Genomic DNA, 12,525 nt, shown 5'->3' on the forward strand with positions numbered 1-12,525 from the left:
CTCTGCATTTGGACAGATAATCTAAATGCTAAACGGTGGCTGAGTGAGACAGGAGCAAGTGTCGTGGGTCCCCCCCCCCCCCCAATTTGTATAGGTGCAGCTGGAAGCAGACCTTGGAGAGCTCTTGCTTGCAATGTTGATCGCTCCCTTTTGCCTGATGCCTGAATATGACCATTTTCCCATAGCGGGAGAGTGATGCTGGAAGGCCGAGAAGCAGGAGGAAAAGGCTGAGCTGCACAACTACGGATCCTTGGCAGAAAGGCGATCCTGGGAATGCCGGGAAGTAGCGTTGGGTTGGCTGGAGAAGCTACGCGTAGAAAAAAGAGACAGTGCTTCCAAAAAGCCCTTTGCCTTCTCTGCTTCCTTTCCGGGGATAGAAAAGGACACACGAGATGTGCGGCACTGGAGGACCGATGCCCCTTATTGGCTGGGTGCGCGACCAGCCTCTGGTTCCGCATCCCTGAGCCGTAAGCGTGGCGTGTACGTGTTTGGGAAAGTAGACCTTGGCTTTGTCTCCTCTCTCCAGCTCCTCTGCAGACAGTCTTTGATTATTTTCAGTGCTGCTCTGTTCTGATGCTTTTATTGTTAGCTTGCTTTGGTGTGTTACCTGTATTTATCCCTTTTCAAAAAGTATTCTGAGTCTTCAGGTCCTGTCCAAAAAAGGCAGGGCGCGCATTGTAAAATAGATGATTCCTTGGAGGGCCGTATAGGCTGGAAGGAATACTGAGACTGTGAACACAAAGGGCTGGACTAGCGTGTTGTAGGTGAAGCATTTTTCAGAGTCATGCAGCAGAACAAAGCTCTTTCGGGAAATGCAGTGCTTGACGGAGGGTGAGGTTGGAAATAGATCAGAAGGGATGCCCCAGACACTAAAGTGAGGACCACGACATGGAATATCTTGCGGGCAAATGGAAGTTTCTCAAGAAATGAGCCCAGCTGCTACCCCTCACTTTAACCCTTGTTTCAAGACTATTGTTTGGATAAAATGAATGGAGGGAGGGAGGATGTGCTCTATCTTGAGCATGAATAACGGGGCAGGGGTCTGTGTTACATGGCAGCTATACAGGCAATAAATAAAGGAAACAAAAATGAAAGAGGTAAGAGTCAGTCCCCATTCAGAGGGGTGCAGAACCCACTACGGTTATCTGCATTGCTTTTAGCTCTTGACTTGGTTTAGCTTTTTGGCTCTGGGTTTTAGACATTTTCTGTGGCTTCCTTCCTTCCTTCCTTCCTTCGGCTGCCGAGCTGTCCGAACCTGGAAGGATCAAGTGTGAGAAAAGTTTGATCCTCCTCCATCCAATGGACAACGTAAGCTATTTGTGGGACGAGGAATTCATTAAATCTGCAGCGGCCCATGTGACTGGAGAAGTGGGTTTGCATCCAGGCTCCTGTTTAAATTGCAGCCATCAAAAACCTACTCGAGGCTGAATGTAACCCAAAGGAAATGGTCCCCAAGATGTTCTGGTTTGGGTTTTGACAAGTCTCCAGTGGAAGGAAATTCTAACATAAAAGAATTGCTTTCTGAGAATTTTGAAGCATGGTCCACTTGCTGTCTGAGATGATGGAACTGCTTGTTGTGACTAGGAAAGGGCCGTTGGTTATCACGGAAAATATAATGAGGCACATGGGAGGAAGCGGTCGCGAACACACATGGGATCTTGTCAAGATTCAAACGTTGAGTTGCGCAGAAATAATAATGGAGCCAGTGTAAGTGCTGGATGATGTTTGGTAGTTCACCCTTCCTTGGGGAGGCCACACGCATGGAAAATTTGAAAGGACAGCTTTCATTGAGAATTGTGTCACTGTTGAATGTTGAGGCGATGGAGGTTTGGTGATAGCATTAGTAAGGTCCTCATTTAATTTTTTAAAAAAGGGAAAAAAAGGTGTATCCTTCATCCAAGGTGGGCAGAGGTCCTCCTGGCCACTGGTGCAGTCTAGATTTCTAGCAGGGTGCTGGAGTTGAGAGTGTTCTGGGGCTGGGACTGGGACTGGAATGTCCAGAGGTGAACCTGCATCGGGTCTGTGGTGGAGTCCCAATACATGTTCTACTGGATATTGCCAAATTCACTTTTCTTGTTGTCTGACATTAGCATGACGTGGGTGCTGCTGCACTGTAAACTATCCTGAATATTGGCTGAGGGGGATATAAGAAAGGGGTTTCCTTCTGATTATCTGGAACATGGCCTGGTTTTCTGTATGTCCAGGTGAGATACTGGTCTTCATTCCTGATGTTTAAATCCTTTGCAAGCAATCTTAATTAGGAGGAGGAATATTGGTTGATTAATACCCATTTATCCCTAGCTAATGTGCGCTTCTAGAGGTGATGGACCCGTCCCTGGGGGAGCTGGGGGTGTTGACGACCGACAGGAAGCTCTGCTGTGGGCTGGTCCATGGAGTCACGAAGAGTCGGAAGCGACTGAGCGAATAAACAACGACAACAAAATGTGCACTTCATTATAAAGCGACTAAAGGTCTTTAAAGCCCAGACATACAGCTTTAACTTTCTGCCTTTTATAGAAATTATGAGACTTAATGTTACCTCAGTGTACCCTTATTTGTTTGTTTGATTTTCAAATCTCATCACCGCCCATCTCACAGGAAGTGACTCTTTTTGTCTTTGGATACTCTTTATAGCGGAGATGCTTTTCTTAATCCTTACTGGGAATGACTAGCGAGATTAGGACTTTAGACCTTTTGGCCCAGCACCCTGGAAGGCAGACATCCTGGCTCAGCATGGAAGACTGTGCACACGTACGCGTGGGAGGCCCTGTTCAATATGCCTGCCGGTCTGTATGGAAGTAATAACTGAAATAAATTCCCAGGGAAGGGTTGTGCACAAGCCTCTCATTGGGTAACCCAGAGCTGTCTTCTCCAAGCCAATGCTTCCCAGCATTTTGGAGTACAGTTCCCATCATCCCAGGCTTTGTAGCCTTCCCCATGGATTGGGGAAGGCTGCCATATGCTACGGCAAATTTGTATCGTCTTCTGTATACGTTACGTTCCCGTATGGAAAGGGTGACATGTACTGTTTTTGTTCCATAGAATTCACCACTTGGCCCTTAAAGAGTCGTTTTAGACATCTGGGGAAAGGTATTGTGCAGCTGAGTAGCACGTTTTCTCTCCAGAGTGTATGGGTGTTCCCGGTAGGATGTAGGTGTGGCTCTCTGATCAATGTCAGGCAATTCCTAGGCATCCTGCATCCTTCGTACCAGCAACTCATTCAGAGCGGTGAATTGATCTGCTCCATGGTGTCTCCGTCTGAAGGGTCACCCCTCCTCAGACCTTCAGTCCTCTCGCACAAGATTTAGACACTCTTCGGGAGTTGAACCGAAGAAAAAATTGTATATTTGAGTGGGTGCTTTGCAATATGTCCCCCCCAAAAAAGTGGGGGGCTGTGGGAATCAAGAAAAGATGAAACTAACAGGGAAAAAGCCCTTCCAGCCTTTGGGGATGGCTAGCAAAGGAATTTGGAAGAGCTCCATACGGCCTGGATCACCCTTAGGTGGTTCCTGAAGACCGAATCTCTTAAGCTTGTTTGGAAGCCGTGGTAATATGGCGTGTCTCTGCTCAAGACGTTAAAATGCTAGTGGTGTGATTTTAGGCCGTGGGGGCACGGGCGGAGAATTACAGGATTCTTACATATGAAGGCCACTTTTCTGCATACAAGGAATTTGAAGGTAGAGTACGTGCTGGAATGCTTGTGCTTCTGGTTGAATGTCTTCTCAATAACTGTTTGTTTGTTTGTTTATTATTCAAATTTTGCTACCACCCATCTCCCCCAAAAGAGGGACTCTGGGCGGTTTACAACAAAATTAAGACTACAATAATAAACAACCAAGATCTTATAAAAACAATTTACAAATATAACATACAATATAAATAAGTATAAAATCCGAGAGGTTAAAAATTCTGATCAGGTGGGAGGGGGTCTAAGGCACAAGCCAACCCCATGAATGGCTGCCCACCTTCCCGCCCCTCGCGAGACGGCCGAACCAGGTTTTCAGGGCCCTCCTGAAGGTCGGAAGTGAAGGCGCCTGCCTCACCTCCTGGGGCAAGATGTTCCAAAGGGCGGGGGCCACTGCAGATTACTGTTACTAATCAGAGCTCTGAGAAACGTCGTCTTGGCATTAACCTCCCCCAGTCCAGGCTGCTCCCAGGGGGAAGCACAACATCAGGGGTGGAAATGGGGGGCAGTTTAGCCCTCAGAGGCATCCCACCCCCCACCCCCACCCCCCACCTCTGGCTCCTGTTGCAGCCCAGGAGAGGCTGCCTCACCCTAACTCAGGGTTTCTCAACCTTGGCAACTTTTAAGACGTGTGGACTTCAACTCCCAGAATTCCCCAGCCAATTCTGGGAGTTGAAGTCCACACGTCTTAAAAGTTGCCAAGGTTGAGAAACCCTGCCCTAACTCAAAGCAAGGTAGACTTCACAGACTTGAGAGTGCAGCGGGTTGTTTTCAGTAGAGAGGAGATAAAACGGCAGCAAAGTTCAAAGAAGAAGACCTCCATTGGAGGCAAGGACATGCAAGATTTCTGCTCCTTGCTTCTAGTGAGTTTGGCCCCTGTCCTGGAAACATAACTGCTGCGGGACTCCTTCCTGTGGATTTTCATTTGGTGCCGTGCCTGATAGATTGCCCTTATTTTGCCCTTAGAAGGGATCTAACGTAGCTAGCAGGGAATATTAAGCTTGCCTTCCCCAAGGCAGGGAGAAGAAATTCAGAAAAAAAAATACGGCTCTCCTTTTCCCACTTTCCACCTTGCAATAATTTTAAGTGGAGGATTCCCAAGGTGAGGGCGGGGGGGGGGGGCGGCATCTCTTGAAATCAGTTATAAAACCCGCAGACTTAGTCTCAGCGCGGAGCGTCAGCTTTAATTATCTGGGCAGTTATAGCTGTATGTTATAAAAGTCAGGCAATTAGATGCATTCCTTAAAGCCGTGAAAAAAATGGCTGGCTATCCAAAAAAGAAAGAAACAGAATCCAGCATATAGTTGTTAATTGCATGGAGCATTCAGCAGAAAAATGGTGTGTATATCACATTGCAAAATGTTGTGAAAGGAGAAATGATTAAATACATAAATCTGTTTGGGAGTGTAGGCATCTCAGATAAAGGTGTTCTTTCTAAATGAACGTGGAATGTGTCCAAAGCCACTCGCAGTATGAGAGGAAGGATCTGTAATGTCCAGCAGAGGCGAAGAAGAGGCGCTGTCGCTGCTGCCGCTACCTGGAGTGGCAAAGTGGTAGGCCGAGTGGCCATCCTCTCCAGTTCTCCATCTCAGGGAAGGGGCCGCATAACCACATCCGCTGTGATGAGGGAGCCCAAGCGGGTTGAGATACCACAGTGAAGTTCCCACAGAGCTGAGCCGAGTGCTACTGATGACTCAAGCAAGCGAGCCAAGCTGTGTTTTGCAGTGCCGGGATAGGGGTTTCTCTGACTGAGAAGAAAAGTGGCACGACAGGGACAGTGAAGGGTTGGGGGTTGGTCCTTCAGGGTAGAAATAAAAGCAATCTGCTTAATCTGGAGGAAGGCGGTTGATTGTGGCAGAACATGCACAAAATCCCTGCTTGGGGCTGAGGAGAAGGGGTAGAGCGGCCAACCAGCTAGGCCAGAGCGCAGGCACACTGGCAGGGGGCGGGGGGGGGGGGGAGATGGCCAAAGCAGAGAGATTTGGGGCAGCAGTGATTAGCTGGCATAAATGAGTCCCATGAGCATGTTCTGGGTCAGTGTTTCTCAACCTGGGCAACTTTAAGATGTATAGACTTCAACTCCCAGAATTCTCCAGCCAGCATGGCTGGCTAGGGAATTCTGGGAGTTGAAGTCCACACCCCTTAAAGTTGCCAAGGTTGAGGAACCCTGGTCTAGGTGACCCCAGGTTCTCCAAAGAGCAGCCGAGTGACTGAATAAACAAGCCACGGAGGGTCCCCCTTTGTGTAGCTGTGATTTTTCAAGCCAGTATTCCGTTCTTCTCCAGGTTCCAGCTTCCTCCTTGTCGCAAGCCCAGCAGCCAACCGAGTGGTCAATACCCGCTATAGGCTGGTGAAGAAGACGGCAGCTTCTCCCTTGACCTCTGCGGCATCTCTTGGCAGCCCGTCGTCTCATGGCTGGAAGGCCAGAAAACTCTCATCATCAAGGTAGTGTTTCCAAGCTGATCATGCCGGTACTACGTTGCTTTGAGTGTGGACTGGTAGCAGCATGCGAAGCTTTCTGACGAGTATTTTCATACGGATACAAAGGGTCTGATATTAGATGGGAAATGTCCTCCCTTCCTCTTTCCAAGAAAATTCATGAAATGTGTAATAGAATATACTTTAAAGGGACAAACTAGATCTTTCAAATACACGAAGGGCAATATTTTTATCTCCCCCACCCCTATTTGCAGCCTGAACATTGCCTGTTTTTCGAGAGACCTACCCAAGGTTGGTGATTTCTGGGTGGGGAAGGGGGTGACAATCCCCCTCCTGGCTTGGAGATGACCCTGGTTGTTGTCCCCCACCTCCAATTAGCCCTCGGGGCGAGGAAGGATACTTTCAACTCGTTCTCCATGGGAAGAACCCCGCAATGGATGATCAATTGCAGTTTGCCAGTAATTAGTTTAAGGTGTCTGAATACATTATAAAGTTCTACAAATGAGGCTGGCAGCTGGCTTGAAAAGAAGGAAAATGAATTTCAAAATCAGAATAAACTTCTTCAATTACTTGGTGAAATAAAAGAAAATGCTGATACCCCTTTTTAAAAAAGCTGATTATTCAGTATTTGTTACTGTTTGAAAACAGTTTAAAAATTAAGAACCAGATGCTTTATCTAGGAACTTCTGTCACCAGCAATTTAGTAGCACTTGACAGTGTCAAAACAATTGCTATTTCAGGAATTTAAAATTGAAGTATACCATTTACTACCTTCCTCAAACAACTGATTATTCCTCTCCTTAAAATAGCTACTTGATCCAAGTGAAGTCAGCACTGCTGTCCCATCGGGTGCCAACTTTTTGTTTAGGAACTGTACAGAGGAGAGAAGTTGGGGAGATGTGGTGTTCATGAAGATTATTCAGAATTATTGTAAAACATGCGTCGGTTTGGCTGGATAATAGGCTTGAGAAAATCATCGGCAACTTCACTGTCTGAAAGTAGCGCTGTCTCGACAGCAGAGGATCAAGCCACTGAATCCTAGTGGATTCTTATTTCCTGAGATGACATTTATGGATTGGCACTGCCAACCTAGCAGTTCAAAAACATGCCAATGTGAGTAGATTAATAGGCACTGCTTCGGCGGGCGGGTAACGGCGTTCTGTGTAGTCATGCCGGCCACGTGACCACGGAGGAAGTGTCTTCGGACAAACGCCGGCTCTTCGGCTTTGAAACGGAGATGAGCACCGCCCCCTAGAGTCGGACACGGCTGGACTTCATGTCAAGGGAAACCTTTACCTTTACCGTACTGCTAACTGCAGAAGGGCGCACCCAGCTGGGGATGTTGGGCTTGAGGTGCAGAACCTAAAGAATCGGCTCAGGACCTGGTTTTTCAACTGTTCAGGACCTGAGAGCAATGGTAGCGCAAGTGTTTGTGTTGTCGGCCCAACTGGACTGAAACGATTGCTTGCGCTGTTGGTTCTGAAGTGCCTGGAGACTCTCTGTAGTGTGTAGGATGAGGGTTCTTTCTGATTTGCATACCAGCCTCCAGACTGAACAGTCCTCGGGGCCTCCTCTTTCTGATCAGGCGTCATAACCATCGTTCCACCCAAGGGAAAAGGGAGGACCAAAGCTAGTTGGCCAGAGCTGATAATTTGACTTAGCAGCTGCCACCTTCCCCTGGATCACAAATGGCCAGGTTTGTTCCACCCCTTTCTTTGGGAGAATCCATTCTTCTTTTTCACTGACTGTATCTCCCCTGTGGGGTTATTAAAGAGCTTCATGTTGAGCAGAGTAATCAACTCGGACCTGTATCTCCTTTGCCTTGTGATGGCTCTCATGGCAGTCCAACAGTCCGCCAATCTCCCTTAGGAGTCAAGGGCCCATGTAAGGAGTTACTGCTCGTGGGGAAGGTTTCCTCAGCTCCAAGACTGATGTCTCCTTGGGTCACATCCACGTTCTATGACAAGGCTCGCCGGATCGATAGGATTACAGATTCTGCTAGAGGATGATGTTTGAATGGGTCACCCAGAAGCAGTTTGCTTCATCTGGGGAAGGGGCATCCAAGCCAGTTTCCAGTTGGCCTTCCAGTTTCCACAGGCAGCCAAGATGGAGTGCTGCTCCCCCAGGAGGTTGTCCAAGCATGGAGGGGATAGCTTTGTCTCCCCTAGATGCTGGGGACTACAGTTCGGGAATGGACTCGGCCACTTTCTGCATGCTTGGATGCAATAATCATGGAGAAATGGATCCTCTCTGTAGTGACTTCTCTGCCTCCAATAAGATTCCTACCATCAGATATTACTAGTTGGAGCTTCAGTTTGGGGAGGACAGTGCGGTCCCTGGAGCTGTCTCTGGTAGTATTGTCAGGTTTCCTCTTCATTTGGATCTTCTGTGCTTGTCTTCAAACCAGTGGACCCTGATCCTTGCACAGGAGCTTAAAGCGTGTCTCCCCTAAATCCTGGCTCTGGAAGATCCTGAACAGGATGTGTGAATCCCCAGGTGACCCTCAGGGAACCACAATTACCAGGAAGTAACCAGTTCCTTTTCTCATTTCTGGGGTATTGCTCAGGGGGCCAATGAAGGGGCAGCACCTGACTTGTTTCTGTTAAAAGATTTAATCTCCCTTAAACATCATGCCAAAGACTAGGATATAACTCTTCTGCAGGGGGCTAAGGGGCGCAAGTGATACCATGTGTGTCATGGCATCGTTGCGCAAAACCTTTCGTTTTGTCCTCTTGATTAATTTGGCAGCTTGATAGATCTCAAATATGAACAGGGGAGATGGGCTCACCAAGTGAGGTGACTTTTAAAAAATTATTTTGCTTTATTTGGTTTGTGATGGTCTGTGTGGGACATTTCATGGTTTTCAACCAGTAGTATGTGTATTGCTGGTATTCTACCTGGACTAGTTCTGTGTAATACCAGCAATACATGGCAAATCCTGGTTGGCTAACATCTCCAGTGTGTGTAAGATAAGGTGGCATTTTGCTTCCCAGTCTCATGTGGGGTTTCTCCTTGCATCCTGAGATGTTTGAAGCCCAGGAAGAGCTGCCAAACTAGATCTAGGCTTCTGCTGTCCAGTTGCCTCACCTGATGTTACCCATCTACCAGTTGCCTCCTTCTTGGGTTTTGGGTATGGTTCCCAAGGAGCTGGAGCTGCTGCCAAACCTGCCTTCTTGAGCCGTCAGTTTCCACCCTGGCAAAGTCAACCAAATATTTTTATAAGCTTTTCCCTTTTTGATGTATTCAAGCCAAAAGGTGTGTAGAAGTCAGCCAGATTTCAGCTTGGCATTACTCAGAGAAAGACCCGTCAGAATTCTAATGCCCCTATAAGTGTTTACGTGTCTGAAGGCTTATTGTGCTGTAGATGATGATGATGATGATGATGATGATGATGATTCCTCCTTGAAAAAAGTAGACATGTTGTTTCTATCATGGTTCTTTGATAGAGAGATTGGTAGGACAGGGATAGGAACAGAGGAAAAGTGCTGGATTGGGAGCAAAAGACGAAAGTGGCTCTTGGGAACAGGGAGGGGAGTCCAAGGTATCTTGTCCTTCTCCAGCCCTGGTGGGTCCTTCGTTCTCCCCTTCTGGAGAGGTTGCATTCAGCTTCACTCTGCCACTGACTTTTCTGGAGGCAGTAGAGGGGAGTATATTTTAAATTAATTTTACTGCACTTTTGTAATATTTTTGTTTTAAATGGATTTATAAGCGACTTGGGGGCTGTTTCTACAAATTTATGAAGATAATTTTCACTCTCTTGATAAGGTTAAATTTACACCTGCTATTTCCATATTAATTCACATTGCTAAGTGGATCTAATTTTCTTCCATTCTTCTATCTAGTCTGTGTGGCCTTTCCTAATGCAATTTCCCCCATCGCTAAATCACTGTGATCGGGAGTCGTGATCGAGTTAAATTAACTTAAATTAATTTACTTAATAAGAGCTCCAATGAGGTTAAGATTTATTGATTGTGCCTCCTTCTCTCTCCTCCCCCTTTATCTCTTTGGGGATTTCTTCCTGTTTCTCTTGCCTTTTATATTCCTCTGGGAGGCGGTTGAGCTTCAGCAGAAGCACAATAAATTTGTGGGGTTTACCAGTAGAGCCCTTCCTTAAAAAATCAGTTATGATCCTTTCTTCAGGGGGGAAAATAGTGTGCTTTCACCTTGGGAAGGCGAACAAATAAACAGGGGTAAGGGCAAGCTATCCCCAACCTGGTGCCCTCTAGATACTGGCACACCAATTTCCATAAATCCCAGCTTTTAGCCACTGGGAAATATATGGGAGCATGCTCCAGTCTTTCTGGAAGGCCCTAGTTTGCAGAAGACTGGTGTGCACCGTGTCCTGGTTCTTACATTAAAAGCAGAATAAAAACCAAGCATGTGGAAAGGTAGTTCTAAATAGAACTGAACTGTGCAATTGAGGCATTCCAGAGAAATGTGCACAAGGAGAGTCCTGGATGACATGGGAAGTCGTGAAATTGGTGCATTCATACATGCTCATTACACTTGCAAGCAGCATTATGCAAAACAAAGAAGTTGGTGACGGTTTTTATTTACTACCTTTACCTTCAAGTTAACTACTGTATGGAAAGTAAGTGGGGCATTGGCTGGATGTAGAAAACCACTTCGTGACTGGTCTTGACGCATAACCTTTTCCCCAGTCCCTTGTTTAACATGGGGCCGTTGTTGGCTGAGATCACCCTGCCTGCCGATGATATCCCGTTGCACATCTCAGCCCCAGGCTGGTCAGATGGACACGTCAAGGTCTCGTCTCTCGTCTGGAGGCTCTGTGGGCCCGGGTGGGGCGGAACAGATGCAGTCTCTGTCCTGATTGAGTAGCTGTGGGGACTTGGACCATCTGGGCAGGGAGATGCTCCAGCGTTAGTCCTGAGCAGGGCTGTGCTTTCCCCTTCGGGGCTGCTGCACAGTTCGGGGGTCTTCTTGGACTCAGCTCTTGCTCAGAGGGTGGGTGGCATCTGTGGCCAGGAAGGCCTTTGCACAAAGGCTTCTGCTGTGCCAATATTTGGACCAGGAGGCCCTTAGGACCGTCCCCCTTGCTTTGGTCCCCTCACCTTTGGACCACCTCAGCCTGTTACGCGTGGGGCTGTCCTTGAAGACTGCACTGTGGCTGGACCGGAACAGTGAACTGTGGCAGCACAGACAGTGGCGGGCACAGTATGCCCCAGTGTCCCTCCTACTGCAGGACATGCCTTTGTTACCAGTAGGTTTCCAAATGCAGTTCACGGTGCTGAGGTGGGGTAAAGTCCCTTGTGACGTGCGGCCTGGCTATATGCGCGGGCACCGCTCTTCCCTCGTGTCTGCTGGGGCTGTATAATCTGGCCACATCATTCTCCAGGTTCCGTTGCTTAAACAGTGGCCTCTTGTGAAACGGGCATTCTCAGCCGTAGCACCTGCCCTCTGGAATGATATCCCACCCCCACCACCCCTGAGATTCATACGGCCCCACCTTGACCTCATTCCATCAGGCCCTTGGGATCTGGCTCTTCCCCTCGGCTGTGGGCTGGAAGGGTGGTGGCCCCTGGCGAGGGCGGTTGGCTCATGAGAAGTATTGTTCCAGACCCCTGCTTTTTGCGTTGTTTGTGCTCTGTGGTTTTGGATTTATGCTGCGCGCTGCCCAGAGTTGTGATGGAGGGGGGCAGCCTCTAAATTTGACACATAACAATCAGCCCTCTTTTGCAGTCAACACAGGAGTATAAGACATGCTCAGATCTGGAATACAGCTGGTGCGTGGACACAGACACAGACCCGTGTGCTTGAATAGGCCAGGGCAAAATGCTCCTTTGCTGGGAGTGAAGGGCTTGAAGTACTTGGGGTGTCACGTCAGGGAGAGTGGGGTGAATTCTGAGGGGGTGGCTTTTCTGACAGAGTCTTTGGAGGGGAGTCTGGCAGTCAGTTGGACAAACTGCCTATTCCGTCTCGCACAGAGATTAAGCCTTGGACTGCTCGAAACCGTTCTGTTTTCCTGCTCCTGGGCAAGGTGGGAAATTTGGATCCTCCCTCCCGCCCTCTTTATTGCTGAACGTTGCCTGGGGAAAGAACCTGCTGCCGTCCTTCAGATTCTTTCCTCCCCTTCATTTCCCAAGGGGGGAATCACGAAGACAGATTTTTCCCATTGTTAGTCTTCTTTGCATCGAGATCTGGGCAGCCTGAAGTTTTCCTCCAAGCTCCTCTTTGTCATTTGATCTCCTTTTCACTGGCCTTTTGCAGTCCCCCTTTGAGCTCCTCCAGGAGAGGAAAGGCTCTGGATGTTTGGGGTTGGCTTTTCCAAAATGTTCATTGCTTAAAAGGTCAGTTTATCCTTCCTACACGATACAACCCCGTTTCCTTCTCTCCTCTGGGAAGGCCAGAAACTGGTGATTAAAGGTACTAAACTGAGGCGG

The 12,525-nt window shown here is 48.0% G+C and overlaps 1 protein-coding gene across 1 annotated transcript in view; it reads left to right on the forward strand.

Moving 5' to 3' along the window:
* ZC3H3 (zinc finger CCCH-type containing 3) overlaps window positions 1–12,525 on the forward strand; it is a 204,060-nt gene that overhangs the window by 70,016 nt on the left and 121,519 nt on the right. The window contains exon 4 of the mRNA XM_063299746.1: window positions 5,971–6,130. Within this exon, the coding sequence (XP_063155816.1) occupies window positions 5,971–6,130 (160 nt within the window). The remainder of the gene's footprint in view (window positions 1–5,970; window positions 6,131–12,525) is intronic.

The sequence above is a fragment of the Candoia aspera genome, chromosome 3 (genome assembly GCF_035149785.1).
Source record: "Candoia aspera isolate rCanAsp1 chromosome 3, rCanAsp1.hap2, whole genome shotgun sequence".
In the NCBI taxonomy this organism is placed as follows: domain Eukaryota; kingdom Metazoa; phylum Chordata; class Lepidosauria; order Squamata; family Boidae; genus Candoia; species Candoia aspera.